The sequence below is a fragment of the Rhamphochromis sp. 'chilingali' genome, assembly GCF_963969265.1.
Source record: "Rhamphochromis sp. 'chilingali' genome assembly, chromosome: 9".
Classification (NCBI taxonomy): Eukaryota; Metazoa; Chordata; class Actinopteri; order Cichliformes; family Cichlidae; genus Rhamphochromis; species Rhamphochromis sp. 'chilingali'.
The window spans coordinates 27,452,154-27,480,102 of NC_137936.1; the positions used below are offsets into that span (position 1 = coordinate 27,452,154).

General features: G+C 37.8%; 1 protein-coding gene across 1 annotated transcript; it reads left to right on the forward strand.

The window, feature by feature from the left end:
- The first annotated feature begins 951 nt into the window (after positions 1-951).
- On the forward strand, positions 952-27,949 carry LOC308402456 (sodium- and chloride-dependent taurine transporter-like). The gene is made up of 15 exons (XM_080891334.1): positions 952-1,165; positions 10,823-11,052; positions 11,141-11,275; positions 14,756-14,844; positions 15,170-15,315; positions 15,499-15,631; positions 17,088-17,222; positions 17,610-17,713; positions 17,825-17,949; positions 20,494-20,606; positions 21,682-21,819; positions 23,592-23,694; positions 24,353-24,453; positions 24,746-24,916; positions 25,146-27,949. The coding sequence occupies exons 2-15, from the start codon at positions 10,824-10,826 to the stop codon at positions 25,302-25,304; spliced, it is 1,881 nt and encodes a 626-aa protein (XP_080747460.1). The 5' UTR covers positions 952-1,165; position 10,823; the 3' UTR covers positions 25,305-27,949.

A 27,949-nucleotide genomic window follows, 5' to 3' on the forward strand; every position in this document is an offset into this window, starting at 1 on the left:
CAACCCTTCAATCACCCTAACCCATTTACCAATATGGATAAAGTATATGGAGCCATAACCTTATACATGGACTGGTTCTTATATAGAGCTTTTCTACTTGGAGCACTCAAAGTGCTTTTTAGAGTTTTTAGTTATTTGTTTTTTATAGTGTACATCAAGAGTCTGACGGAAACATACAGAATATAGGAAGACAATTATCAGTTCCTTATCAAAGCATAGGATTACAAAATAACAGAAACATCTTTTTATTCACAACAAAAACTCTGTCAGGCAAGTTAGTTTCGATTTAGATTTGAGCTTGATTTGTTTGTGATAACGTTTTTTTTTTCTATTGTGAAAATAAAAAAAATAAAATGAAATAAATAAATAAATAATAAAAATGTGGCTACACATTAAAAAGAGCTGCTGAATCTGTGTTACCACAAAAGGTGTTATCTCGTAGAGATCGTTTATTTCCACACGTGCACTTCTTCGCCTGTCCTCGGCCGCGTGTGGGGAAGTGGAGCTAATTCAAGAACGCGCTCGAAAATCTGAGCGCGTGCTCGTGAGAGGCGGATAAGACATAGACTAAATGGAGAACTTGGCACTTTAATATCTATTAATGCTGCATGTGATGCTTGTAAACACCAACTTTTTTTTTTTTGGATGGCCCAACATAACCTTTAAAGGCATGCTGGTTGAAGTAACAATAACTCTAACAACAAACAAACAAAGGAAACAAAGTATAGCCTAATTTAGCAACAATTCCCAGATAGAACATGGAAAAATTGCTTAATTTAAACTATTATCATAAATATGATCATAACTACTAGCTAGTAAATGGCTATATTCATTTCCTGATGCTTTGCAAACGCGCAGTTTGCCTTCACAAAAAATCCGAGTGTGCTGCTGCACCCTGAAGGCACCATAGACCTCTCCTGTTGCTCAGAGAGGAGGCAAGCCGGTGATTTTCCACTGCTGCTGCTTCTCTGGTCCCCCAGTTTTAAGAGACAAAGGTCAGGAAGAGAAGCTTATAAATAGGCTTAAATATAGGCTCCCGACGCGTTCAGTCCTCAGTCGCTCTAACGGACTCAAGAGGTCACGGACAAGACGAAACGGACAAGGGACGGCGCTCAAAGGACATTAAAAGGACAAAATAACAGAGGAAAGCACATCAACATTGCAGGTAAAGACAAAATGCACCCTCGTTGCACACCTACAAAATATTTCACGGAGAGATGATGGTGTATCTTACATGCATTCTCTTATAGATTTTTTCTAAAATATCAAATTACGATTTTTGATGTTTTGACTTATTTCGATTTTGTGTCTGAATGGAAACCTTTCCTTTTAAACCCCGAGGAACAGAAAAAAGTTCTTGTCCATTTCTAAGTTAAATCCATCGCATGTGTTTCATTATTATTGCTGGTTTTACTGATGGCAGTGTATACACGAGATGTCCGGGTGAAGATCTGTGAGGAAGCTGTGAGGTAGATTTGGGTGAAGGCTGTTCTCCCCTCGTCGGTGAGCGAGCGTTTAGGAAGGATCACTGGTGGACTTGTGTTACCCAGATGGCTACAGTGTCATTTTGTATTATTGGAATATGTACAATTATCTGTTTTCATCAGTAGCTTTGTCATCTGTGAGATGTCGCGGATTCACACGTCTACGTCAGATGCTTTTATTTTAGAGGATCTTATTAATTTCTACCATTTGCTTGCTGTATTTATTTATTTATTTATTTTAAATCGTCTTTGTTTAGGATGGCGAGCAGCGGATTTAGTTCTGTTATCTGATTATTTGCTTTTACAGCCTACGCGAGTCTTACAGTCTTTGTCTCTCTTTTTTATATACATATATGTCGCTTTATTCTTAGGTCCTTGGATATCCACATTGTTTAAACCAAATGAGAAGTTATATTTTTGGTCATTTAGGTTTATTATATATAGACTTTGTTTCGAATAATTGCGTTGCTGAACTAAAAAAGAAAGGGGAAGTGAGACGAGAAGGCGGAGATGCTCGTTTGTCGCTCTGAAAGCATCACACGCTGCTTCCCCTTAAAACGTCTCTCTCTCTCTCTCTCTCTCTCTCTCTCTCTCTCTCTCTCGTCCTCTCTCGTCCTTTTTCTTTCTTTTCTCCTTCGCTTAATTTTGTCTCCGTAACTGCACTATTTGTGACAATGAACGGGGGACATTTTACCGTCTCCAGTAACAAGTGCATGTGCAGCGATCATTAGCTTCCTATTGCTATTTAATTGTTAGAGTATTGAGAAATTACGTTTTTCGTCTGTATACGTTAATCTTACGCGCTTCGTTCGGTCTCACATTTATTCACAAGGGGTCGCTACAGTGGATTGCTCAATACCGGGGACCTTGTGTTAGGTGAATGGGTAAATCACTACACTACAGGGCTCTTAGACGTCTTACAAAGGTTGGAAGAGAATAAAAAAATGATTACTGGTAGCCTCAGTGTGCCTTGGAGGGGTTTGGTTCTGATAACAAGTAGTTATTTCCTTTTTGGGTTGGTTTCAGAGTTGGAAATTTACCCAGGATTTTTAACTCAGGAAGATGATAAAACCTGGAATGGAATATCTTTCACAAAGAGACCTTTACAAAGCGTTTAGGAAACCGAATGGAGAGAAAATAAATCTTATCTATGAAGTTATTTATACTATTTGAGTTTGAAATTGGATATTCAGCCTTGACAGAATTGATTAACAGTTGATAAACAGTGAGACATCTCCCACACAGACCATAGATTTCAGTGCAAGGTTAGATTAATAGTGTTTTCTTTTTTTAATCATTTATAAGTGTCAGTTACCAGTTCTTGTTAACTTTTAACTATATTAGGGGAGCAGTTTTCTGTGTTTTAGAGCCCAATGACACTGAGTGGAAAATATACTGGTATATAGGGCTAGTGTTAGGATTTGACAGAGACATTTCTGTGTGTATTTTCTCTGCTAGTGGCCTTGAGTTTAATCTAATCTTGACTGATGTAGGCAAAAATCTCGTGTAACTGAGTCTGCTGGCAAGTGACTAATTTCAAGGGGCTGTAAAAATTTATGAAAATCAAGAAGTGTTCAGTGGTTCAGTCTATCAGAATCATATACCCTCATTCTCATGTCTTTTTATGAAAGCTGGCAAACTTTTCAGTCAGTTACATGTTTGATGCTGTCATCGGTATCATGTGGGATGAGGGACAGTGGAGCTTTGAACAATGTCAGGAGTGATGTTAATACGGTGGGTTGGAGTGATAAAGAACGAGAGTGCACATAATGAGCTTAAAATGCCTGCAAAAGACCCCTACACATGTGACAGTTTATGGGTCTTAACAGACTTAAAAGGCACGTGAGTTTGAGTGCTGAGTTTGATGTGTGAAACTCTCGAATAGCACTGGAAGCTCAGGATAATGTCAGAGCTAGCTGGTTAGCAGGGACTGATCTTTTCAAATTAAGAGAGGTGATGTTTCTGTAGTGAAGTGATTTTGAATTGTGTTGTCCTCTTGGATGTAAAAAAAAAAAATAAGTAAATGACTAATAAAAAGAATTTCTGTGTGTGGGGAAACACTGTAGCCTGTCCAGAGATGCACTTCTTAGATTTTACATCACGCTTGTCTTTGTCTTTTATATTTGTGTTTTAATATCTAATCTGCAAAGTATATTTCAATTTTAATATGTTTGTTGTATTGTAAATAATAGTCATTTATGTAAGTGAAAATGTAGTGGGAATTTGTTGTTCCCTTGTCTGACAAACTACTGCTGAAAGCTGACGTGTCAACTGTAGGCTGTTGCTGTTAAATGATTTATTAAGTCAGTAATCTGAGGGTAGTGGAGCGTGCGTGCGTGTGTGTGTGCGTGCGTGCATGTGTGCGTGCATTCACGCATGCGTGTGCATTCACGCGTGCGTGTGTTTGTGTGCATTCACGTATGTGTGTGTTTGTGCATTCACGTATGTGTGCATGCATGTGCATATTAGTAAAATCTTAGTCATGGTGACAACAGCACTTTTTACAGATTAAATCTGAGAAAGGTGGTGCAAACCTATACTGACGTGGAGGATGAAAATATAAACTGTTGCATTGCATGTGCTGATATCAAACATTTATGATCAGGTGGCCTTGACATCAGACATGCCGCACTAAATATTAACCAACTTGAACCGGTAAGCAACATAAATTCACACCATTATGTAAGTTCACTATGAGCTCATTGCTGTTGGAGCTGCCCCATTAATCTTGTATGACTGTATAAATGTGTTGAGGTCTCAGTTTGAACATTTATTTAAAAAGCATTGACAGCTTTGAAAGATCTTATTTATCTTGGCTATTGAAGGTGAAAACGACAACGATAGTGATTAACACCTTATATATTTGTATATCAGGCTGATGAAAATTGCATATGTGCATGCGTTATCATGGTGATTGACTTTAATACATTTCATGCAAGATAACTGACAGAAGATAAAAGATCAGCATCACCTTGTGGCTAACAATCCAGTTTACCAGGAAATGTAGAAATTTTGGATTCTTTTAAGATTCCCAAAGAAATGATTAATCAAAACAAGACACTGAGAAAAAATTTTTGCACAATATATTCCAGAGAACTTGAACTCAATACTTCTGTAGACTTGATGAATATGGTGGAAGTTGCAAAAAAAACCCCAAGACAAGGGAGATAAGCTAGGGTTTATTCGCTTCTTGTGGTGGCAGGGACCGTATCAATAATTAAACTCCTGTGAATACTATAATGAGTAAAATAGAGCTTCAAGTGCTATCCTTCAGTCTCCTAGTAGACAAACCTATGGTATCAATTTGAAACTCCTACGTCGCCTTATTTTCAAGTTATTGCATTTACAAACTTGGGTGTCCACAGTGCCAGTCTGTTGAGGTGACGACAATACCCCATTGGCCTTTTACAGCTGAGGGGTAAAAATGAAAACAACGAATTTACAATGTATCTGCTGGACATGCAATTTTGAATCTGTGAACCGAAACGTTTATGACGAAAGGTTCGGTTAAAACCTTGCATTATTCTTTCATAATAAACCTCAGCTTATCAGGAATCTCTTAAAAACCAAAATATGACCAAAGTTTTGGGCAAAACGTTGAAATTACAGAGACACTAAAACAAGCCATAATCTTTGAAGTTCTTGAATGTTTAATTGTTAGATACATATTTGCAGTATGTGAATAATTGAAGCTCAGCTCCACTGACCTGTTATAGTTTGCAGAACTAGAGTGGAAAAAAAATGTTAGCAGAACCGACAGTGAGTGTTAACTGTAGCTTGATAAGCCTTTTGGTAACTTTTGATAACTTTCTGTTGCCTCACATGCTCATACTTCTCGTGATTCTTGGTGTTCAAAGAAAAGCCTTTAGTCTCTTTTTTGGTCCATCAGCCCAACATCTATTTTTGTATTTGTCTGCATGTGACTCTCACATGCCGTTACCTTCTGTAGCATGATTAATTTTTAGTAACAAATGTGTACACGGACCTCATTGTTTCTTTTTGTCTTCATGCCATTGTGTTTTCAGCTTTCCCCATCCAAGTTAATCTTTAACAGCTTTCAGTCACTCTTTCCTTTGTCCCTATGTTCCACCTATTTCTCACTCTTTTTTTACTCATATTCACTCTCTGTGTTTCGGTTTCTTTTCCTGTCTTTCTTGTACAAGTTTTGTATGATCATTTCTATTTGTCTGAAATGAAAATGAGAAAAGAGCATCGAGAAGTGTCTGTACTTATGCAAAGTGAGGTAGCATTAATGGGGGAAAATTGTAAATAAACAAGAGTGTCTAAAGGAGTGCCTTGTAGAAAATAACCATAGTAAAATTAAGAGGGAAGGTAGCTATTGGAGGGAAACAACAGAAAATTTGCAAACAAGGACAAGCTGATTTAAAAAGTGACCCAGGAGGAAAAGGGTGAGTGATTACAAGAAAAGGGGGTGGGTGCAGCAGAAGCAAGCTGTGGAAATAAAGTGTGGGGGTGGGGGTAAAGGGTCGAGACTTCTGAAAGGCCCTGTGGGGGGTTGAAACATGAAGGATGTATAATGAAGAAAATGTAGAAAAACTAAAAGCAAAGGAGGTCAACCAAGATGATGAGAAAATAGGAATTGGAAAGGCAGAGGACAGCTGGTTTTGTGTTGCATCTCACTGTGTTTGGAAGACTGCTGTTGATTATTTTGTTACTGAAACGTCCAATCTTATCTCTAGTCTTTGGTAAAATATTTGAATCTGTCATCCTTAAGCCCTAAATCCAATAATTCTATTCATTGCTCATAAGCTAATAGGCTGAATAGCCTAAATAGCTCATTTGAAATGAATGAAATATCTAATATTGACATGTTTGTTAAAAGCACAATGTGATGAGCGTAAAAGAAGACTTTAACAGAAGACAAAATATGGGCGAGGAAAAAAGAAAACAAATATGCAGGGGATGAGTAAAAGAAATGTGAGGCAAATAAAGAGGAGAGTGGATGTAACGGGCAGCTGCAGCCAGCCCAGTGGAAATGTACATGGTCTCAAAATAGGAGAGTGTGTTATGTAAGTACTTTGGAACTGTAGTAAATATGTGAAGTCACTGAATGCATATCCAGAGTCTGGGTCCAGTGAGGTCCACCCTCACACACAATGGTTCTCTGTTGTGCACAAAACTTTTGGCCTGAACTTTAAATCATCCCACAATTCATAGTGGTTTCCAAGGCCAGTCTAACTCCGTGGGAGTCATGTTGTAGGAAATTGTGGAATAGCAACATTCCCGTGAACAGATTGGGTTCAGTCTCTTTGAAATGATGCCTTTTTCTTGGGATGAACCACCTGAGCAGCTAAATCTACAGCTACACATGGTCACCACTCAATTACTTCTGTTTTCCACCACTTATCTGGGTCCAAGTCTGTAGTGAAAGCAGACTACACAAGATAGATGATGTGGCAGAGAGGTAAAGCTATCTCTTCCTGTGAAGTCCTGAAGCACTCCCAGGGCAGACTGAGTACACATCACTTCAGAGTGTTCTCGGTCAGCCCCAGGATTTAAACGCAGTTAATGTGCCTAGAAGATCTAATCTTAGAAGCGCCCAGGAAACATTCTCATCAGATGCTGTTTTCCAGTGATGTTCAAGACGATTCATTGCAGTATGCTGAATCACTAGAATCAGTTAGTTCAAAAGAATTGTTCAACAAATCGTTCAGCTTTGACCGAATTGTACTCACTGGAATTCAGCACAGTAACATTTCTAGTTAAAGGAGCTAGTGCTAGCGATCATAACGGACAAGCTAAATGCTATTCATAATTCTTGAGATTTTAATGATTTCCTAGCTGAAAATTGGGGAGTAGTACTAATATAACTGTCAAGTCTTTATTTTTAAAAATTATTTTAAGCTACTCTGCAATTCCCTCCAAAACATGAGAGGTGATTCTGGCTGTTTCAGCAACTGACTGTCACTGCGTCACTTTACATTCACTGTAAAGTACTTAAAGTTACAAATCATTAAACATAGGCCATTCCCCTGCAGCAAAACGATGAATTACTTTTGATCCTCTACACGCTTTCCTAATACAAGGAAGTTTGTTCACTGGCCCTGCTGGGAACTTGAAGGTATGTGTTTGTCTTCGTATGGCTTTGTAAGTTTAACAACATGATGAATTGAATCAGAAAACAATGGCCTTCCTGTCAGTGTATTCCTGTGCACAAATGACTTAAAACACTTGGCGAGCAAGTTATTCCTACATGTTCACCAGCACCTGACTGGGGACAAAAAAGGTCATTTCAGGATATAATTCTGTTCACTTCACAAGTTAAACTCCTTGCACAAAGCTCAATAGATTGTACTACATATATGCTATGTACAATGTCTTAGGCCGTCCATTATACTTTACACTTCCACAAGACTGTTGGGGCCCCCAAAAGCTTAATCATCAAATCGTCAAAGTACCTATGTACCTGCCAATTTTTGGGGACTTTAGAATACTTCAAATGCACCTATGCCACTTTTCCTTGCTTTTTAGCATGTTGTTGATACTAGAAGTGCCCGATTTGTCAAACTGTTTTATTACTGGATGATTCCCAACTACTACACTAGTAATTTCCAAAAGAACTGGTAGTACACAGTACATCCCAGCTAAACATTTTAATCTTGTTGTGCTTTTCTTTTTATGTATTTGATTTAACTTCACCCTAGCTATTTTAGGCAAATGGCTTCACTCCCTGAGTCAGTTTATTCAGCTTATTGCATTAATTCCTGTGATGTTGCAACACAACAGAGCACATTGCAGTATCACGTGAATTCCTCTTTTGTCTACTAGCTGGTTTCCTTTTTCAATTTAATATCTTAATCCAAATATATACAGGTATAATGTCACATATCTAGTGCTGTTAGGGGTCCTTTGTCTCTCCTAGCAGAAAGTCACTCACACAATATATGCACAAAAAGCCAGTTCTCTCCTCCTAGCATTACTCATTAACTTACTATAGGAAGTTATTCATGAAGATAAATATATGTGTCACTAACTGTGAAATCATTAACTTGTTTGAAATGAGAGATGGTATTGTACAGGGCTGTTTGTACTTAGTCAACCAAATATTGGCAGAAAAAGCTAGTATTTAGGCATGAACAGCTTTTTTTTTCCCAATTCTACCTTGGTTGAAGATATCTGCTGATGCCAAACACCAATACACTAGTCTTAAATTAACAAGAGGCTAGGAATGATCCTTTATGTGCCTGATTTAATCATTGATTTACTAACTTATTTCCATTAGTTAGTTTGTGTTCATTATAAGATTTGTAGGCTACTGCTTAATGCTGCTATTAAAAAACACAGTAGTTTCTCCTTTTGTTTCAGTGTGAGTGTGCCTCCCTTTAGTTCTAGTCACACACACAAATAATCTTAGGTTTCTCTTCAGACTTCATAGCTTTTGCGGCTTAGCGATCTATAAGCCGCTCAGATAACGGATAACTCTCTTGCTGGGGTAAATTTTTACCCACCTTAGTGTACATCAATACGTTACAAGCATTCACCCATCAATGCAGTTGGTCACAGGATAATCAAAAACAGTGTTTCATACCTGCTGGCTGCTGCCAGCATGCCAGCAACATCTCATGAAGGAGTGGTGGCCATCCTTAACCAAAATGCTCATTTCTAACTAGTAACAACCCCACCCCACCCCCAATCTCTCCAAACAACGATATATTATATGGAAGGAAAAAAAAAAAAAAAAAAAATAAATAAATAAATAAATAAATAAATAAATAAATATAAATATATATATATATATATATATATATATATATATATATATATATATATATATATATATATATATATATATATATATATATATATATATATATATATATATATATATATATATTTTTTTTTTTTTTTATATCAAAACTTAGAATTTCAGTTTCAAATCACTTTTTCAAATGAATAAAACATTTGACCCTGATTTAGCTTCCTAGACAGGTGAGATGAAATGATATCAGTGACGCTGGCATCAACACCTTACTCTGCAATAAAAGCCTTTAAAGAAATGTTACACTGAACATGACAACCGTTCATGTCCAGTCACTTGACCACAGTTTGTGTCCAATTTAAAAACAAATTCAAACAAAAAAGCTGTAGGTGCAACTAAAGTGAAATACTTCCATGCTGTATCTGATTCAAACATAAGAATCATGCATTCTGACTAACATTCCTGGGTCTGGTAGAAGCAAGGGAGAAAAAACCCAACAACTTTAATTTAAATATCCAGGTAAATATAAACTGGAAACAAAGCCTGTATCTGCAGATAGCCACTGAAAAGTAGTCTTTCCCTCAGTTTTACCTTCTGTAAATATCATCCTGAAAGACACAATAAGATTGAAAGATGAAGACAAAGAACTAGAGGGTGCAGCAACCTAGCACATGGAAAGAGAGGGATGTGGCATTTTCCACAGTGACAGACATCTGCTGACTACTAAGTATGTCAGTCTCTTCCACGACTGTCTTTGTGTCCCTCATTGTCATTGCTGAATGGAAATTTACAGCTACAGTTGTCATCGTAACCCTTATAATGTTCAGCCAATCACAGCGCCATATTAAATAGTTTCAATGAGGAAGTGCCGAAGAAGGAAGACTAGTTTTACGGTTTCATCTTAAACGTGTTACCATATATTCAAATCTTTTTATCTTGACTCTGATCAGTTTTAGCTTTCATTTGAACAAAATGCATTCAAATTGAACTGTTTATTTTTACCAGCTTTCTTTTTCATGTGCTATTTAGTAAGGATTAGGCAACAAAACCTCTCGGTGAGCATTCAAAAAATATATATATACAGTTCTTTTTGGGGTGTTTGTTTGTTTGTTTTTTGTCAGTAATCAGTTTCATGTATCCAACAGATAATTTTTTATGCACTTATTTACATGACCACAGGAGGTCTCCTAAATATTCTTGGTCATTTTCTTCTTAGAACTGACAAAAATGGAGGATGCCTAACCTGATGGTTTATGAGTGGGTGCATAACCTGCTGGTAATGCCTGTGGGAGTGATTACAACTGATAATAGCCATTCAGTGGGATGGTTTGTGAAGCAGATGATAATTTTACAACTTCCTGAATCTTAAGCAACTGTTAAGCAGTTTTCCTGCCTCAGCTAATGTGTTTAGTCTCACAGTTCTTTGTCTCCAGTTCAGTCCCTTGCCACAACTGAAAAACTCAGTCTCAATCGTTCAGTAAAAATGCAGTGCATTCATGAAAGAAGGCACCAAAAATAATATATATATTTTAATTATTATACATTAATAATATTTTTGTTTTTGTTTTTCATGAATGCAGCTCTGACTTGATCTCTTCTTTGTCTTCTGTTTCAATAGAATGGCTCAAAAAGAGAAACTTCAGTGTCTGAAAGACTTCCATAAGGACACTCTGAAACCATCTCCCGGTAAGAGTCCTGGCACCCGGCCTGAAGATGAAGCAGAGGGCAAGCACCCCCAGCGAGAGAAGTGGGCCAGCAAGCTGGACTTTGTTCTGTCTGTTGCTGGGGGTTTTGTTGGTTTAGGGAACGTCTGGCGTTTCCCATACCTCTGCTATAAAAATGGTGGAGGTAAGGCTTTCAAATGCTGCAACAATTTATGTCAACTCATGGGGGTCATATTTTTAGGTTAATGGTTTCCCTTGTGTTCCCCATCTAGGTGCATTTCTCATCCCCTACTTCATTTTCCTGTTTGGTGGAGGTCTGCCAGTCTTCTTCCTGGAGGTCGCCCTGGGTCAGTTCACCTCTGAGGGTGGCATTACCTGCTGGGAGAAGCTCTGTCCCATCTTTACTGGTATGTAGTCCCTAATTAGATCCTCCCTGCTCAAATAATGAGCTTTTTCTTAGGAATCATATTATAGGTGCCCACGATATCAGTTCTAAAATAAAGAAACTGGAGATTATGGTGGTGGTTAGATGGAGTATTCACCCTAATTAACTCTGTCTCGGGTGTAACTTGTCTCATGAGGACTTTCCTCAAGGAAACCCATTACTTACTGCTGTTGAATCAGTAATTTCAGACACATCACTATAACTATTTCATTGAAATCTTGGGTATTATAATGATCATAAAATTCCAGTTATTGACTTAAAAAAACTTTCTTTCCATACACCTGCACCTGCACTTGTACCTGTGAGTTCAGCTTCACTTACTTCCCCTTCTTTTGATAGCCCGCCAATTTGACTGAGTGCAGAGTACTTTCCATATCCAATCCGAGACTTTGAATTTTTCCAGACCTCTGTTTTTTCCACTGAGAAATGGCTGTGTAACATAAGGCTGAGTCACACCAGGTTTTCATCCAATCAGGCTGCTGAGACTTTACCCTGCAGCCGTTACCAGGCAGCCAAGCCTGCACTGGTACACCAACATACTGAGGACTCTATTGTGCTTTAACCTTCTCTGGCTCACACCTGCCAAGAGGCATTTCTTCAGTGTACTCTGACAGGTCCTCTGTAGTTATTTTCTTCCACTTTACTGAGCTCAAGTCTTTTCTTTTTTCTTTTTCTTCTTCTTTTTTAATTCTAACGTCTTCTTTCTCCTCCTGTTATTAAATGTCTTATATATTATTTTTCCCTCCTGTCCTTCTGTCCTGGGCATCTCCACTTCCCCTTCTTCATTTCATTCACTGTTCTTCTCACCTCCCCCTCTCCTCCTGTTCACTACCAGCCAAATAAGGTTAATGTATTCCTCCCTGTCTGTTCAATTCTGAATAGTCATTTTTTTGTAATATGTATACTGCTCCATCTTCAGCAATTGCACATTAACAGTCATTATTTCTGAAATGCATTCGTGGCTTCAGTTCAGAGCTATAAACACATTCATTTCTTTCTTATGATCTTAATTATTTACTTGTCCTGCTATTCTTGCTTTCACATAAATACACAATCTTTCTTCTTTTCAGACACATTATCCTCTTGCAGTCTTGTACATGGATATCACAGACACACACACACACACACACACACACACACACACACACACACACACACACACACACACACACACACACACACACACACACACACACACACACACACACACACACACACTCTCTCTCAAGACAGTGTACAAAGTGTCCTGAATCACACGTTGTTATGGCAACAGCGCAGCAACACATCAGAGAGATGATGAGAGAGAGAGGGGAAAAAGGCAGAGCACAGATCTGAGGACCAGACAGATGGATTGACAAAAAACAGGAAAAGGTGGAGAGGGATTTAACAGAGGAGAGAGGTTTGAATGGAGAAGAGATGATGAGAGTGAGGGAATTAGAGGAAGACAGGGGGGGAAACAAAACATGGTAAAAGCAAAAGACAAAATAGAGGATATGAGTGAAACAGAAGCGAAAGGTCTATACTACAAGACTTAGAAAAAATAAAAAGAACATTATAAACAAGGGGAGAAAATCCAAGCAAAAAATTATCAAATATAATATGGACTTACTGGTATTTGTTGTTGCAATATATTATGTTGTGGGTTTAAAGTGAAATGTGATGTGATTAGCTTGGATTCAGAAATTTGAACTGTTGATGGCATTTTTTGGCTTTAAGGCCAAAGAGAGGCCAATAAAAACGGAGCAGATAGTATTAGACAGTATTAGATAGTATTAGAAAGGAATAGAAAAACAGCAAGAACTATAGACTGCATCTCGCACTCTTACACAAATAAATTACTGCTTCTGTGTAAACTGAAAGTTATGAGGGCTTGAAGAATAAAACTGTCATTGAGTTGTTGTGGCTAAACAGAACATGAACACAATGTCAGTGAGGGTAAACAAAATTACAACTTGGCCTTATTTGATTTGAAACAAAGCTTGGTAAAACACATGGGTGGCAACGTTGTGATATGTTATTCATAAAATGAGGGCTTCTAAGGTCAGCAGATGAACGCAAGATGTGACGTCATGGAGGAGGGCACAGCTCTTTGATTTGCAGCGTACCATGTGATCCAAGTGTTTGTGTGTATCTTGTGAGCATGTGCATGTCTGTGTTTTTTAGACATATAGAGGTTATGATGCTGCCAATTAGCTCAGTGATTAAAATAACATAATACAATGTTAAAATATTCCATGCATTCATTAGCACACTAACACGCACAGACACAGATTGCAAATTAGAATTTAGTCAGGCAGTTCACAACACCAGCACACACACACACACACACACACAGAAGGCCAGTGACGTTGAAGGACATTAATTTGTATGAGTGGCCTCAGTCGGCTGTGTTTACAAAAGCAATACAAAGCTTTTTCTGATATACTTACGAGGACCGTCGGTGACCTCTAAACTAAAATCTAATCCATGTCCAAATCTTGGTCCAAATCCCAGTTTCAACATCTGTTCTCATCTGAAGCAAGGGTTGGGGTTTTTCTTCCCTTCATATCCTTGTGTAGTGCATAAGAGCACACAGGAGTGCACACACAACTCATGTGTTTACCACCAGCTTATTCAAGTCATTCAAGGCCAGTACTGATGCAATGAATCTTAGCTGATATTAAACATATTAGATGCACTATAATTAAAACTGAAGGTTAAAAAAGAAATAAATGATTGCTTTAGACCTTGTATTGGGTAAATGTTGTCCTGTACTTGTGATATCATTTTATAAGGACTAGCTATTTTGTAAAAAAATGGATCTGATACTGCTGACTTTTCTGCAGATGTACAAATCTTGCAGTTTGCACTGTAAATTCTGTTAAGCGCATGTAACACTTAGTGCACAAAACCATTAAAAACAGGAAGTATCACTGAGACTCAAACTTGTGAGGATGCAATGACTGGCTTGTAGAAATCTTTTTATCTAGTGAAATCCAAGTTTGCAATTTTCAGTTCTATCTTTTTTTTTTTTTTTCTTTTTACATTTTAAAACTATTTTTAAAATGGTGTATCATATATTCAACCACTGCCATCTTGTGCTTTACACAAATTTCCCATAGAGTTTTGCTTAGGATTCAAATCTTTGTTTTGTTTTTTTTTCTCTCCTTCTTTTGAACATCTCTGCCACTGGTCTTGTCGTCTTTTGTGGCCAATCAAACATCAGCATTAAACCTCTTCCTCTTATACAAGAAAACTGTGTGTTGAAAATTGTGGGGCTTTGGAAACAGTCACTAAAATATCATGTCTTATATAAGTTGACGTGCCAGAAAATGGCAATATTGAAATTGTTGTATATTATTTCAGAGAAAAGTAATAGTATAACTAATAATTATTAATAGTGATTTAATAGTTTGATGACCCGCTTCTTGTTTAATCCCCTGAACCGCTCTATTCTCTCCAGGCATTGGTTATGCTTCCATTGTGATTGTGTCCCTGCTGAATATCTACTACATTGTCATCCTGGCCTGGGGCCTCTACTACCTGTTCCAGGTAGGTTTGAGGGGGGGAAAGACAGCTGTTGAATATTCCATTTCATTTTCCACTTGTTTCAGGCATGTATTATTTACAATGGAGATAGGTGAGGAATTTACATCCGGGTAGTGCAATCTTTGATTCTTGTTAATTTAACTACCAGCTAACTGCCATGCAAGTTTTGTCTAAACTTACATTTTTCAGGGGACACATTCAACAATAGCTGCATAAAGAAGTGACTAGCCTGCTACCAGAACATGAATATAGTAATTATTATTAATAATAGTAATAATGCAGTTGTCATCATTTATCTTTTTTTTTTTTTATTATTATTATATCCCAGTGTTTTCAGCCTGAGCTGCCCTGGGCCAAGTGCAATCAGCCCTGGAACACTGATCATTGCATTGAGGACACCTACCGCAAGAACAAAACCCTCTGGGTGGCTGCCAACGCCTCCAACTTCACCTCCCCCGTCACCGAGTTCTGGGAGTAAGTTACATAAAACCACACACACCTGCACACTTGCATAACCACAAACAATTGTTCATTCTTTGTCATGTAAAAGTTCAGTCAAGGTGAGGTAGAAAGTCGGCAATGAAACCTGCAGCTTGCAGACACACACCTACAGAGGATTATTTATTTATTTATTTACCCATTTATTTATTGTTACAGGCATAATGTACTCGGTATCTCCAGTGGTATAGACGAGATCGGCCCGATTAAATGGGACCTGGCCCTGTGTTTACTGCTTGTGTGGGTCATCTGCTTCTTCTGCATCTGGAAGGGCGTAAAATCCACTGGAAAGGTAAATATCCTGTAGTGTCTCGTGTTCATTGCTTCGTCACTTCTTTATTCCTCTTAGAATACAGGGACCTGGTTTTTACAGGACATTAATTTCAGCTAACATCCAAGACATGGTCATGCTTATCTGATTTTTATTTCTCGCCTTTGTGGTCTGACCAGGAGAACAATTTGCTATGTTTACATTTCCTTGTGTAAATACAAAAATAAGCTCATAGGTTTTCAAACTAAACAAAGGCAAATATGGGTGACATAATTCATGTTTTAAATGTTACAATATTACTATTTAATACACTACTGTGTGCAGAATGTAGTCAATGGTGACTAAAAGAGGACAAAGTTGTAACACAATTTCTTGTTGCTTGACAAATCACTACGGATTTTTCTGATAAATTGATATTGGGTGCTTCCATGCATCAAGAAATTACCTAAGAATTTGTAGATTGCAATTGTTTTATTACTAAATATAATATCTACAGTGAAGAGCCACTAGTGTTGTAATGTGTATGCCCCTGCTTGTGCTACAACAATGTCTCTGGCCTGTTGAGACACAAGTTCTCCTGTTCTTTACAGGTACTGAGACATTTGCAGCAAATCTGTAGAGCGTGAGGGGGGTTTCATATGTTACACTTCATTTCCTAGTATGCTACACAGATGCCTGGTCAAAGGAAGGTCTAAGAAGTTTGGACAACAAGTCAATGCCATGAGCATTTTGGCATTTTGCCCAAACCCTTCTTGAACTCTTGTTGCTGAGATGCTTTGACCCTGTTGTCTAGACATCTTAATTTGGCCCTTGTCACAGCTGCTGAAATTTTATGCTTGCCAGTTTTCCCAATTCCAACATCAATTTAAAAAAATGACAGTTCACTTCCAGCCTAATATATCCTTGACAAGTGAAAGCTGTCTGTTTTATAAATTGGTATTTTCTCTACATTTTTCTATAGTATTGCAGGATAAATGTAATCTTGGGTATTTCAATATAGGGAATATTTCAGACCACGTTGAATTGCTGCTGCAGTAACAGCAGCAACAGCTTGCTCCAAGACCAAAGGCAATCAATCCCAGACCGCTCTTTTTATAGCCCTAACACACTTTATTGATTGCGCTGACCTGATTGATACTTTCTAGTTGATCCAAGTTGTAATTCTTGTATTATTGTCACTCCTGCAAGGCCAAATGTTGTCACAGTTTTCCACATAAGAGATACTGGTACACCGCTATTGATTTAATGGACCACCTGTGGTCTGTTGTTGTCCAAAATATTCCCAAGTTCACACACTGATCAAATCCATTATCTGTAATAAAGCCAGAGTATCAGCTAGCTGGCAAAATAAAACTACTGTGGATGGAGATTTGATAAGCTAATATATTGGCAGTAAAATAATTCAAACTGGATCATTTAGAGTTTGTCTCCGAAATGTGTGACCTTGCTCTTCTGTACCTGTGGTCTCCCCTTATAGGTGGTCTATATCACAGCCACGTTCCCTTTCGTCATGCTCATTGTGCTTTTGATCCGTGGTGTGACGCTGCCAGGTGCTACTGCAGGCATCAAATTCTACCTGTATCCTGACCTCACTCGCCTGAAGGACCCAGAGGTAGGTGTTAACCTGAGGTGCATGAGCAAGAAAACACTGTTATAGCTTTCCTTCACTAGTTTGACCACATACCTGTCCGGCTGTTCATACAGAAAAGAACCAAATTTAAATTCCAAAATTGTTGAACTCATAAAAATGGAACATGTGGTTTACAAGGAAATGAGACCGCAATAATATAATTGCTGTTGTCCTTTTTTTGGTTGAATGGCAACAAAACACATGCCTGCACACTGATTTGTAAAATGTGGCAAAAGAAAAGCCAAAAAAGGTTTTTCATAAACAACCAGAAACACAGTTTTATCCCACTTGCTTCGCTGTACAAAATCCCCTTAAATTCCCCCCCATCAGCAAGCCTCAGCCTTTTTGTCCCCACTTCCTTCTTGGTAGGTGTGGATTGATGCTGGCACCCAGATTTTCTTCTCCTATGCCATCTGTTTGGGTGCCATGACGTCCTTGGGGAGCTACAACAAGTACAAATACAACTGCTACAGGTGAGCCATTAGTTTTCAGTGAGGGGGTTAGCGATAGGGGAGAGAGGGGGGGCTAAAGGGATCCTTGTGTGTTCATTAACAAATCCTCCTCATGACATATGTGTGACATAGGGACTGTTTGCTGCTGGGAGCCCTCAACAGTGGTACCAGTTTTGTGTCTGGCTTCGCAATATTTTCCGTCCTGGGCTTCATGGCACAAGAGCAAGGGGTGGACATTGCTGATGTGGCAGAGTCAGGTACGAGGGTTCTGTAAAGGCGGCAGTGATGGTGGGCGCTGCTTCCTGGTTAACAAATAAAACAATAGCAATTATGAAGAAAAACAGCAACGAAACCTGAGTGAGAATTCGACTACACGTCCAGTTTCGAAATGAGTTGAAATTTGGAATTGAATGGATTCGCTGATTGATCTTGAATGACGGCATCAGAATATAAAAGCTTCCGAAATCAAACACTCCTTGACAAAAAGTAGAAATATTGACTTGATTTGTTAGCGCTCATTCGAACGAAACAAGTTGGGGCTGAGATGCATCTGAAACTCGATTGTGCTTTTTTAGGCACGCGTTGAAAACTGTAGCGGAGTGCACTTAGAATTAGCTGTGTCATATTGTACATGGATCTTGTGCCAACGTGATGTAGTTCTGAATTGTTCCTTTTGTGTACACGAGAGATTCCTGCCACCATTATTGTGGTTCCTTTTTTTGCGTGACATCGGCATATGTGGTTCTTGATTCTTTCTATTATTTATTTGTTGTTTTTAATCATGGTAGCTAGAGCCAGCGCCTTTATCTGTTTGGGTTTCTTTTCCTCTCCAATCATGTTGTCCATGTAAGACATGATTTTGTTTTGAATGCATGACTATCAGTATACTTTAGGTAAAAGAAAAAGAGTAGTTGTTTTCACGGCATCGTGAGATTGAGATATTTTGGAAAATGGCTTTGAGGGAATTGTAAGTGTCGACATCTTTTCAGCGTAGGAAGTGTAGTTTTCAGACAGAATCACAGGATTTAAGTTAAAAGCAGATGTGCAAAGGTATAAGTCACCCTCAAATGTGTTGGCACATGAAGCTTTGTCAGATGAGTCACAAACTTGAAATCTATACTAATATTTGTTTTTTCTGGTATATCATCATCAAATGCTCTGATCTTCATCTCTGCCCCATGATCGACCAAGAAAAAAACCCAAAATGTAGCTTTCAGTCTGCTAATGTCAAAAAAAGAGAAACTGTCCTTGCTGCCAGCCCAGTTTATATACACTTAGAGTGGCAACGTATTGGTGGGGTGTGCAGAACTTTCAGAGATCAGTGTTGTTTGGTGAGTGGGCTGATGCTCCACAGGGAACTAGAATAGAAGTGTTGGTCAGAGGAATTGAGTCGAGCACCCTGCATATCATGGTTATCAGCTTGGTTTTCATGCCTTAGAAAGTTTGTCCACCTTTGTGGGCCTATGAACACGGAAGGTTACGTAGACAGCAGAATATAATAAGTATTGGAACATCTGCATGCTCATCAAGCCAACTCAGGCAAGCAGGTTATGAAAAGCCCCAAATCATCAGAAGTAAGTCTGCCTTAACTGCTAATGCTTGAATGTTTTGTGCACGACAGAATGTGCTGACTGAATACTCAAAGAATACTGTGGTTTTCACAGTAGAATGTAAGCACACACGACATGGCATTCAAATGCAGCTTTGGAAGTATTTGTAGAAATGACTGATCAATTTCATTGAGTTAATATAGCATATGTTTGTTTCAGGTATAGGAAAGGTTTTTGTTTTTTTCTTTCTTTCTTTGTTTTTTTTTTTGTTTTTTGTTTTTTTGAGTCAACGCGCGGTGTTTGGTTGGATGCCTCATCATAATTTGCTACAAAAAATGCAACACATTGACACATCTTGTTATCAGCTGCAATGCTGTTTCGCTGTTATGGCTGCTTCCCTGTTCTTTGACTTCTGTTGTATAGTTCCCGATGTAGCAAGTCAAATAAGACCTCATTTAAAAAAAAAAAAAAAAAAAAAAGAAACTACAGAAAAAAAGAACATGTTTGCTCTTTATCTGACCACTCATTTTGCATCTGCTGCTGTTTTGCATTGGTCCTTTTGCATTCCTTATAGAAAGGGTCATCCTAATTTCAGTCAGGAATGCAAAATGGCTTGGGTGAATTCGTTGAACCGTCTTTAGCAGTTGAGGTTATATTTTGCATAGAATTGCTGCAGTGTTGTGGTGTTGTATGGTCTTTTTGGTAATTTTATTCCACATAACCCATGTACCAGTTTTATTCCATTACATAATGTACATGCATCCATTTACTGAATGCTTTACAAGTTATCTCATGATTTACTTACTTCCACAGAGCTGCAGCTACATTATACTAAAGCGTGCATTTAATGTCATACTCTACCTGTATTTATTTTTCTGTTTGCCTTTTAGTGTAAGAATTCAGTGTAATATGTCCTTGTTAATGATATGAAACTGTGCTGTGTTGAGTGTATACAGTTTATAGTGTGCCATAATGTGTTGCTCATAAGAGGTAAGTATGTGTATTACATATACTTTGGTGTTAGTGCATACTAGCTATATACAAAGTCATAAAACCAAAGTAAATAATTGTTCCCAACATTTAGCCAGTTTTTTATGATGTGTTCATATCCTGTTCTGCGTCTCCATTGTTTGGGGCTTCTTTTTCTCCCCCATAGGGATGCAGATCAGATGAGTTTATCATATGGTTCTAATGTTGCCTTACCCCCTTCCCCTTCTTTCTGCTCTTACCCCCTTCCCCTCTCCTCCGCAGGTCCAGGCCTGGCTTTCATTGCCTACCCTAAAGCTGTAACCATGATGCCTTTTCCTACACTCTGGGCAATCCTCTTCTTCATTATGCTGCTGCTGCTTGGCCTCGACAGTCAGGTTAGAGGAAAAACAAACTTTCACACATGGGTGACTGTTGGAGCTTCAGGAGGTTCGCCATAAAAGGAAATGCTGATGACACTTACAGGCGTCAGCTATTTTTAAGGTTCCCATAAGCAAAACCTTTAACTGCTCATTGGCCAACCACAGAACCAAGTGTGTGAAGAAGCTTGTGCACAAATACAGTAGTGTTTGAAAAAGACTTTGGCTGGATATTTCGTGCTTTAAAATGTCTGTTTCTGTGCATAAATATAGACACAAAAAGTCATCAAATAGTATTCATTAATAGGTGAACGACAACTGGAAAAAGATTTATATAAGATTATGTTTCAAATTCAGGAGAAACTGTTAAAAAAAACCACAACATTACATTACACAAACATTACTCTTTCAAGGTCATTTTTCTTTGAATCTTTGCACCACTCTGCAATAATCTTTATTATCAACAGACCGAGAACGTCTTTAACACCAATAAAACGTATGCAATCATGTGTATATATCCTTGCTATTGACCCCCTGTTGAGGTAGGCTACGATGCACACTTTAGTTGATGATTTTTTTTTCTTTTTTTAATATAGAAAATTTATATTTTTCCTTTCCATATTCATTGTTATAATTATTTTCCTTGTTTTTGCTTTTATCAAAGCCACAGGGAGCCACTGCATGTAAGCCAGAGCTGCATTCAGCTATGGAGTGACCCAAAATGTATTTCTTACCCGTGCCCTGTAAGTGGGTGCATGATAGCACAGTGACGCGCACCACAACTGAGGTGGTTTGTGTGGTTGAATATTCGTCTTTAGACTCATAAGGGAATAACAATAGAACTACTTCTGCTTTTTACCTGAGTTCTAAGCTTAGACACTTTACACATTGTACCACAATTTCAAAAGAACCAACAATAACAACTCCGCTTCACCCACTCGTTAAAATGGTCTGTGTTTGAAATTTTACACAGCCACGTCATATAGTGCTGCCAAACCTCAGCAACAAAAGTTGCACTGAAATATTTTGGATACTTATTAGTGCATTTATCCTTTTTTGATTAATGCCACTGTATCTCTCGGTTCCCCTGCAGTTTGTGGAGGTGGAAGGGCAGATCACATCACTGGTGGATCTGTATCCGTCCTTCCTAAGGAAGGGTTACCGCAGAGAGGTCTTCATCGCTATTATCTGCTGCATCAGCTACGTGCTTGGACTCACCATGGTTACCAAGGTAACAACACAATGGAAAGTGAACACAAAAGAAAGCACCAGCAATCATGGCCAGAGCACTTTTAGAGCACTTAGAATCAGTGTAATCATTAGAAAATTATAAAACAGTCAAACTCTGATGTGTTGTGAATTACAAAAACAGTACTCGAACAGAAATGAATCACTCTGCAGTATTTCTGCAGTATTTCTCCACATGTTCACTACACCCACTGATAAATATACATACATACATACATACATACATACATACGCACACTGTGGTTGCTGACCTCATTTCAGGCTCCATCTCCCAACTCAATACTCCAGGAAAAACAGTGTTCAGACAGCTATTAGTGTCGATCCCAAAAGAGATGACAGGGGGCTATTTATACTGTCAAGTCATGAGAACTTCCCTTCCCTCGTTTGATATTAATAGATACAGTAGACTTGATATAGCTTTTCTAAATCTCGTGCTTCCTCCTTCTTCTCTCTTGTTCCCGTCTGTTTCTTTTGTCTGTTGTTTTTCATCTCATTTAATTTCATCTTCCCTTTGCATTTACCTTGTTTGTAGCACCTATCTACAGTTTCCCTCAATGTTCTCTCATCCTCATCCTCCTTAAGCTTCATCTTAGCTGATTCTGTCTTTTTCACCTTTCTTTACTTGTACATAAGGCTCCTGGCAGTTCCTCATTATTGCAGTAATATCTGTAGAAGCACACCTTTCTCCTTCATTTGAAAAATGCAGCAGTCCTGATACAGCAGGTACCTGGTATTGTGTATATACTTTTACAATATGCCACATCCAGTATGCCATGGGCCATACTCATGAGAAATGTTTGACATGAAAAAATCAGGTAAAATGTTTAATTATGTTATGATATGAGATGGCAATCACTCATTTTCAAACCTGACTAGAAATTCTGAGTTACTTAATACAATCAGCCTGACAACTCCATTTTTTTGTTTAAATTGTTTTTTAATTACATATTTTTGTTTTCTTGAACACGACCCTTGATAACCCAGTTCCACTTCTTTGTTTAACAAAACAGAAATCTATAATGACCAATTTTCCTTACACCAAAGGTGGGAAAAGCCCAATATTTTCTTGCTTTATTACTGCAAAGTAAGAAACACTTAAATGAGAATCTACAGGTCAGTAATTATACAAAGTGGGTTTTTTGTTTTGTTCTTCGGCAATCCTCGTACTTCGCTTTTTCTCCTACGATCAACATTTAAACATTATCTCTGTACTTACAACCTCCCATCACTGTTTTCTGCCCCAACCCGTGCTCCCTCCCCTTCTCTTTCACGCCCCCTCTTGTTCCCATGACAATATCTTTTTATGGCAGCACTGGCCTGATTTCAGTTCAGGATTCCCATGACTAACTTCTCACAATGGATAAACGTGTGCACACTCAAAGTACATGTGGACATTTTGGCTGCTCACTTTTACTCTGTATTTACCTTAGCATCCTATAATAGTCAAATTAGTACATGTATGATTAACAGTTTTTCATAGTTGAGTGTTCTTGTCACACTTGTCATTCTTACACCAACTCATTGCAAAGGAAAACCACTATTGTACTTATTGTAGTATAACCCCATACACTTAAAGCCACAGTAATGCTGGTATACAGGTCTTTCTGTTGTAAAGCATGGTAACAAGATGAAAACTGAAAATACCTGAAATGCACCTGGACAGAGGAGAATTTAAAAAACAACAACAAAAAAAACAAACTTATTTTAAAACTAAGTCTGTGTTTTGTTTTGTGTTTCTGTTGTTGTTTTTTGCAGGGTGGCATGTATGTTTTCCAGCTGTTTGACTACTATGCAGCAAGCGGTGTGTGCCTTCTGTGGGTGGCATTCTTTGAATGTATAGCTGTTGCCTGGGTTTATGGTGAGTACTACATAAATAATACTTTTTTTTATTAATGCTTTTCTAATGAACACCAGTTAACATGACCTTGTGTTGTGTATTCAGACAACAACAAGTTTACTGATTAAGTACCTAGTAATGTCTACCTATTTAATATCCCAGCTATTTGTGTGTACACTCTTTTGTTATAGAAGGTGACAGACAGACAGCTTAAAACAGAAAAGTCCGCATAGACACCTCAAATCTATCTTGTCAGAAAAAATATACTTATTTCTGATCATGAATCTGCAAACAATTAATAAAGGATGAGGTTGTCTAAAAGTAAAATTTTCTAAATTATTTCCTGTCTGTAATCTGTGACATGTTAGTTACTTTGGCAGGTGTCTTTCATGCTGTTGGAATCCATAATTTTGGTTCAATTTACACTGATAGGATTTGAGCCTTCAGATTTCTAATTTGTGGATGAGGCCTAATGTCATAGCATCTAAATTTTATTTTATTTAAATATTTATTTCTTTATCATTTTATCATAATTTCTTTATTTTTTTCAATTTAAAATAATGCTCTAAATTGGCTGAAGTGCTACAGCAATATGACAGTAACAGATTTCAGTAAGAATTCAGCTGCAGTACTTCACAACAGTTAGGAGGCAAGCCAATTGAGTATTTTATCTCCACAGGCGTTGATAATTTCTATGATGCGATTGAGGACATGATTGGCTACAGACCAAATCCTTGGATGAAATGGAGCTGGACTGTGGTCACTCCTTTACTGTGTATGGTAAGGACTGTTGTTTCATCAATCAGATAATCAATTAAACTTGTTCTCATTTCTGAGAAATTCAACTTTTTTCCTCTGAATTAACAATCGACAACTTTTTATTCACTGAAAATTGTACTAGTGTCATCATGAGCTTTTCTTACATATAGTTTAGAGATATTTCACCACGTTATACGTTATGCTTTGGGTATAACACAGTAATTTATTTATTATTTATTACCAAATAACCAGATACAAAATAATTAAAAATACATTTAAAAAAACGTACACTTCTGCTCCTCTTCCAATCCAGGGTTGCTTTATCTTCTCTTTGGTCAAATACAAGCCATTGACGTACAACAAGATGTACCAGTATCCTGACTGGGCCATTGGAGTAGGGTGGACTTTGGCCTTGGCTTCTATGATCTGCATCCCCATGGTGGTTGTCATCAAGATCATTCGATCTGATGGGCCGCTCATTGAGGTGGGTGCCTGGCTGTTAACTGTTTAGCTCTTCTCTTTCTTCTCTATTATTCATCACTTCACTTTTAGTGGAATTAATGGAATCTTTTAGATTGTAATTCAGTTACAATCTGTCTGACATATCCTGACATCTTTTCATAAGACTTTGCTCATCAGTTGTCCTTTCTACTTTCCCTATAACTTGACCATTTCTTACCTTCAGTTTTCTAATCCCACCTTTCTCCCCACAGAGGATTAAGGCAGTGGCAGCCCCGGTTCGTGGTGGAGCCAGCTCCCGTCCTGCAGACCACCGTGGGCCTAAGGAGCTCTCCTGTCCCCTGGACCCCAATGGGAACAAGGGCCTACTGATGAAGGCCCCCACTCACACCATCGTAGAAACCATGATGTAAAGGAATGAGGCGGAGGCTCTCCATGAGATCGCTCTCCTCCCCTCTCCTGTCCTCTAAAATGCTTTTAAAGCTAGCTAGCTTTCTGTCTATCTGTCTGTCTTTGTCTGTCTGGTGGACTGATAAGGGTTTTAAAGAAAAAGTTCAAATCTTTTAGGAAAGTTTTGAAAGTAGTTTGCTGTTGGTGGTCTTCATAAGAGGGTAACAGTCACATTTCAAATCTATTTCTGAATGACTTAAACTGTTTTGTTTTTTATTTTTCCGTATAAATTTTCATGTGACTACACGTCCCACTGTGTTCTTGCTTTAAAGGCAAGGTGGCAAATTAGAAACAGCCAGCGGCCATGTTTCACTGGCTACTTTTGCACATAACCAGCCATTATTCTAGAAGAAAGTGGTTATTGAGTCTTGGAATCAAATCATCTTTTGTAGCCACTATATACAGAGAATTCCTACAATAGGCACTGATCACCAAAAATTGTTTTTTTTTTTGTGGTTTTTTTTAGCTGCTTTGATGGATATTTTATTATTAAAATAATAATAGTAATAATTATTATTTGCCAGTTATACTATGATCATCGTATAGTTCTCTGAGGGCATGTGCCACAGGATTACGCTTTGGCATATTCTGTTCCATTATGTTCGGCAGAGGCCTTGTTGATATCAGAGTTATTAGCTTTTTTGCCGAAATATCAAAAACGCAACTCTGCAGACACCAGCGTTAAATGGCTTATCACTGCCGGCTCTTTTCCCCTTGTAATCATAGATTTTAAAATATCAGCAACAATGAGCTTACCACATATTTGGGTTAGTGTTACAAAATATGAATAAAAACAAATAAAATCAATTTCAGCATAAACCAAAACCAAATCAAATTATAATCAGTGACTTTTTTTTAAGTTAATATCTAATCATAATGATGAAAACAGAATCCTCTGAATTCACCTTGTGCCCAAATATTCTCATCTTTCACAGTCAAACAATGGGCCAAAGAGAAAACTAGCACTGAAACTGAATTGGGGAACTTTTTTTTTTTTTTTTCCTGCACAAAGAGAGATATCTGAAAGGATTTGAAGTGTGGAGGTTCAACCCTTGACTGTGTTGTTTGTGACGTACTGTACAGTAGTGGCTAATCAGTCTATCAGTATCTATCTCTTTATCTATCTTTCTCTGTTCTAGACCAGTTTACAGTACATTAGTGACTGCACTAGGCACTCTTGGCTTAAAAGTTTGGATTGAATTTGTTTTATTTACTACAAAGGAAGACACATTATTATTATTATTATTATTATTATTAGTTCTTTTTTCCTCTGTCAGTGTTTAGATTTTTTTTTAATTAATGTTATTGATATTTACTATTGAATTGCTGTAGTTTTATATAGAAGGAGGAACACTTTCATCTGGTGAAAATACTAAGCTATTATTACAAACCATACATCTATATTGGCAGCCATTGTAGTAAAGTCTTTAAATTTCTTGAGCTTTGGTCCTAGCAACAGTTGTCTTAGGCATCATAGAAATAAACAATGCAACTGTTTCCCCAAATATTATCTCTTACAGAGGGGTGTGGGCCAATTTTTATACATACAAAAAGAATTGGAAACCTGCAATGGCTCCAGTCACAAGTTTGTAATTCTTGGGTTTTTAACTTTTCCTCTTCTGGAAATACCAGGACACAGTATTTATTTCAAAGAAATCTAGCTAGGCAGGACACTACAACCAGTGGTTAAACAAAATTTCAGTAACTCAAATGACTCACATTAACCAATGGTTGGAAGAGACTCCCAGTAGATAAACCAGTGTCTGACTGTCAGTTCATTTCAGACACTGAAATTTGGCAGATGGCTGAGTTTGGTCTTTTCTGGGGTCTCCATGTTGCTTGCTCTCACTTCAACTGAGACCTGAAAAGCTTCACTTTTAACAGCAACTGTTCAAACCTGTCTTTTCCCCATAAATGAATACAGATAATATAAATATAGTTTTGGATTAATTATGTCACACGTGTTGCAGTAGAATGCCCTTGGCACTTTTTTTGTTCAATTTTCATGCACACCAGTGAAACTAGTGATACCCAGACCCCATTAACCCTGTGATGGATTAACTCTGTCTTGAACTCTGTTTGATTTTAGCAATCATGCATGAAAAACTACATTCATCTTGTTAACATAGGGGCCATACTTTTGATTATGTGAATAGCTGGCAACCAAGAGCAGACTACGTGAGAGGTATAACATTTACAACAGTTATGTTCATTTTATTATATCTGTGTAACAAAGGGTTTCTCATGTGTATGCGTCACCAGCGACCATCCACTCAGGATCTTCTTTGTAATGCTTTTGTCTACTGTACAGCTGCATTAACCCAGCATCCAAAAAAAGACACTTAACTCTGGGTGACAGAGCTACATTGGTAGCAATTGAAACTAATGTTTTCATCCAGCTTGGTAAGCCATTAGATCCTTCTTTGCTACAGAGAGATGAAAATCACACCATAACTGCCTATTTTAACCGCAGTCAAATATGAAAAACAGTTACTTGACATAAGGCTATATTGCACTTTTTTTTCATTTTAATCCTTTTGATTTCATATCAAACAATAAGCCCAAAAAATATGTATTGCCTTCTTTTTATTCTGGGTTCTCAGGGGCC

What these genes read in the sequence shown, in the direction of transcription:
- LOC308402456 (XM_080891334.1), top strand. Translation starts at nt 10,824, where the DNA reads ATGGCTCAAAAAGAGAAACTTCAGTGTCTGAAAGACTTCCATAAGGAC. An exon ending in GCGTAAAATCCACTGGAAAG is followed by an intron (nt 15,632 to 17,087) that starts GTAAATATCCTG and finishes CTCCCCTTATAG; the next exon opens with GTGGTCTATATCACAGCCAC. An exon ending in AGCTGTTGCCTGGGTTTATG is followed by an intron (nt 23,695 to 24,352) that starts GTGAGTACTACA and finishes TTATCTCCACAG; the next exon opens with GCGTTGATAATTTCTATGAT.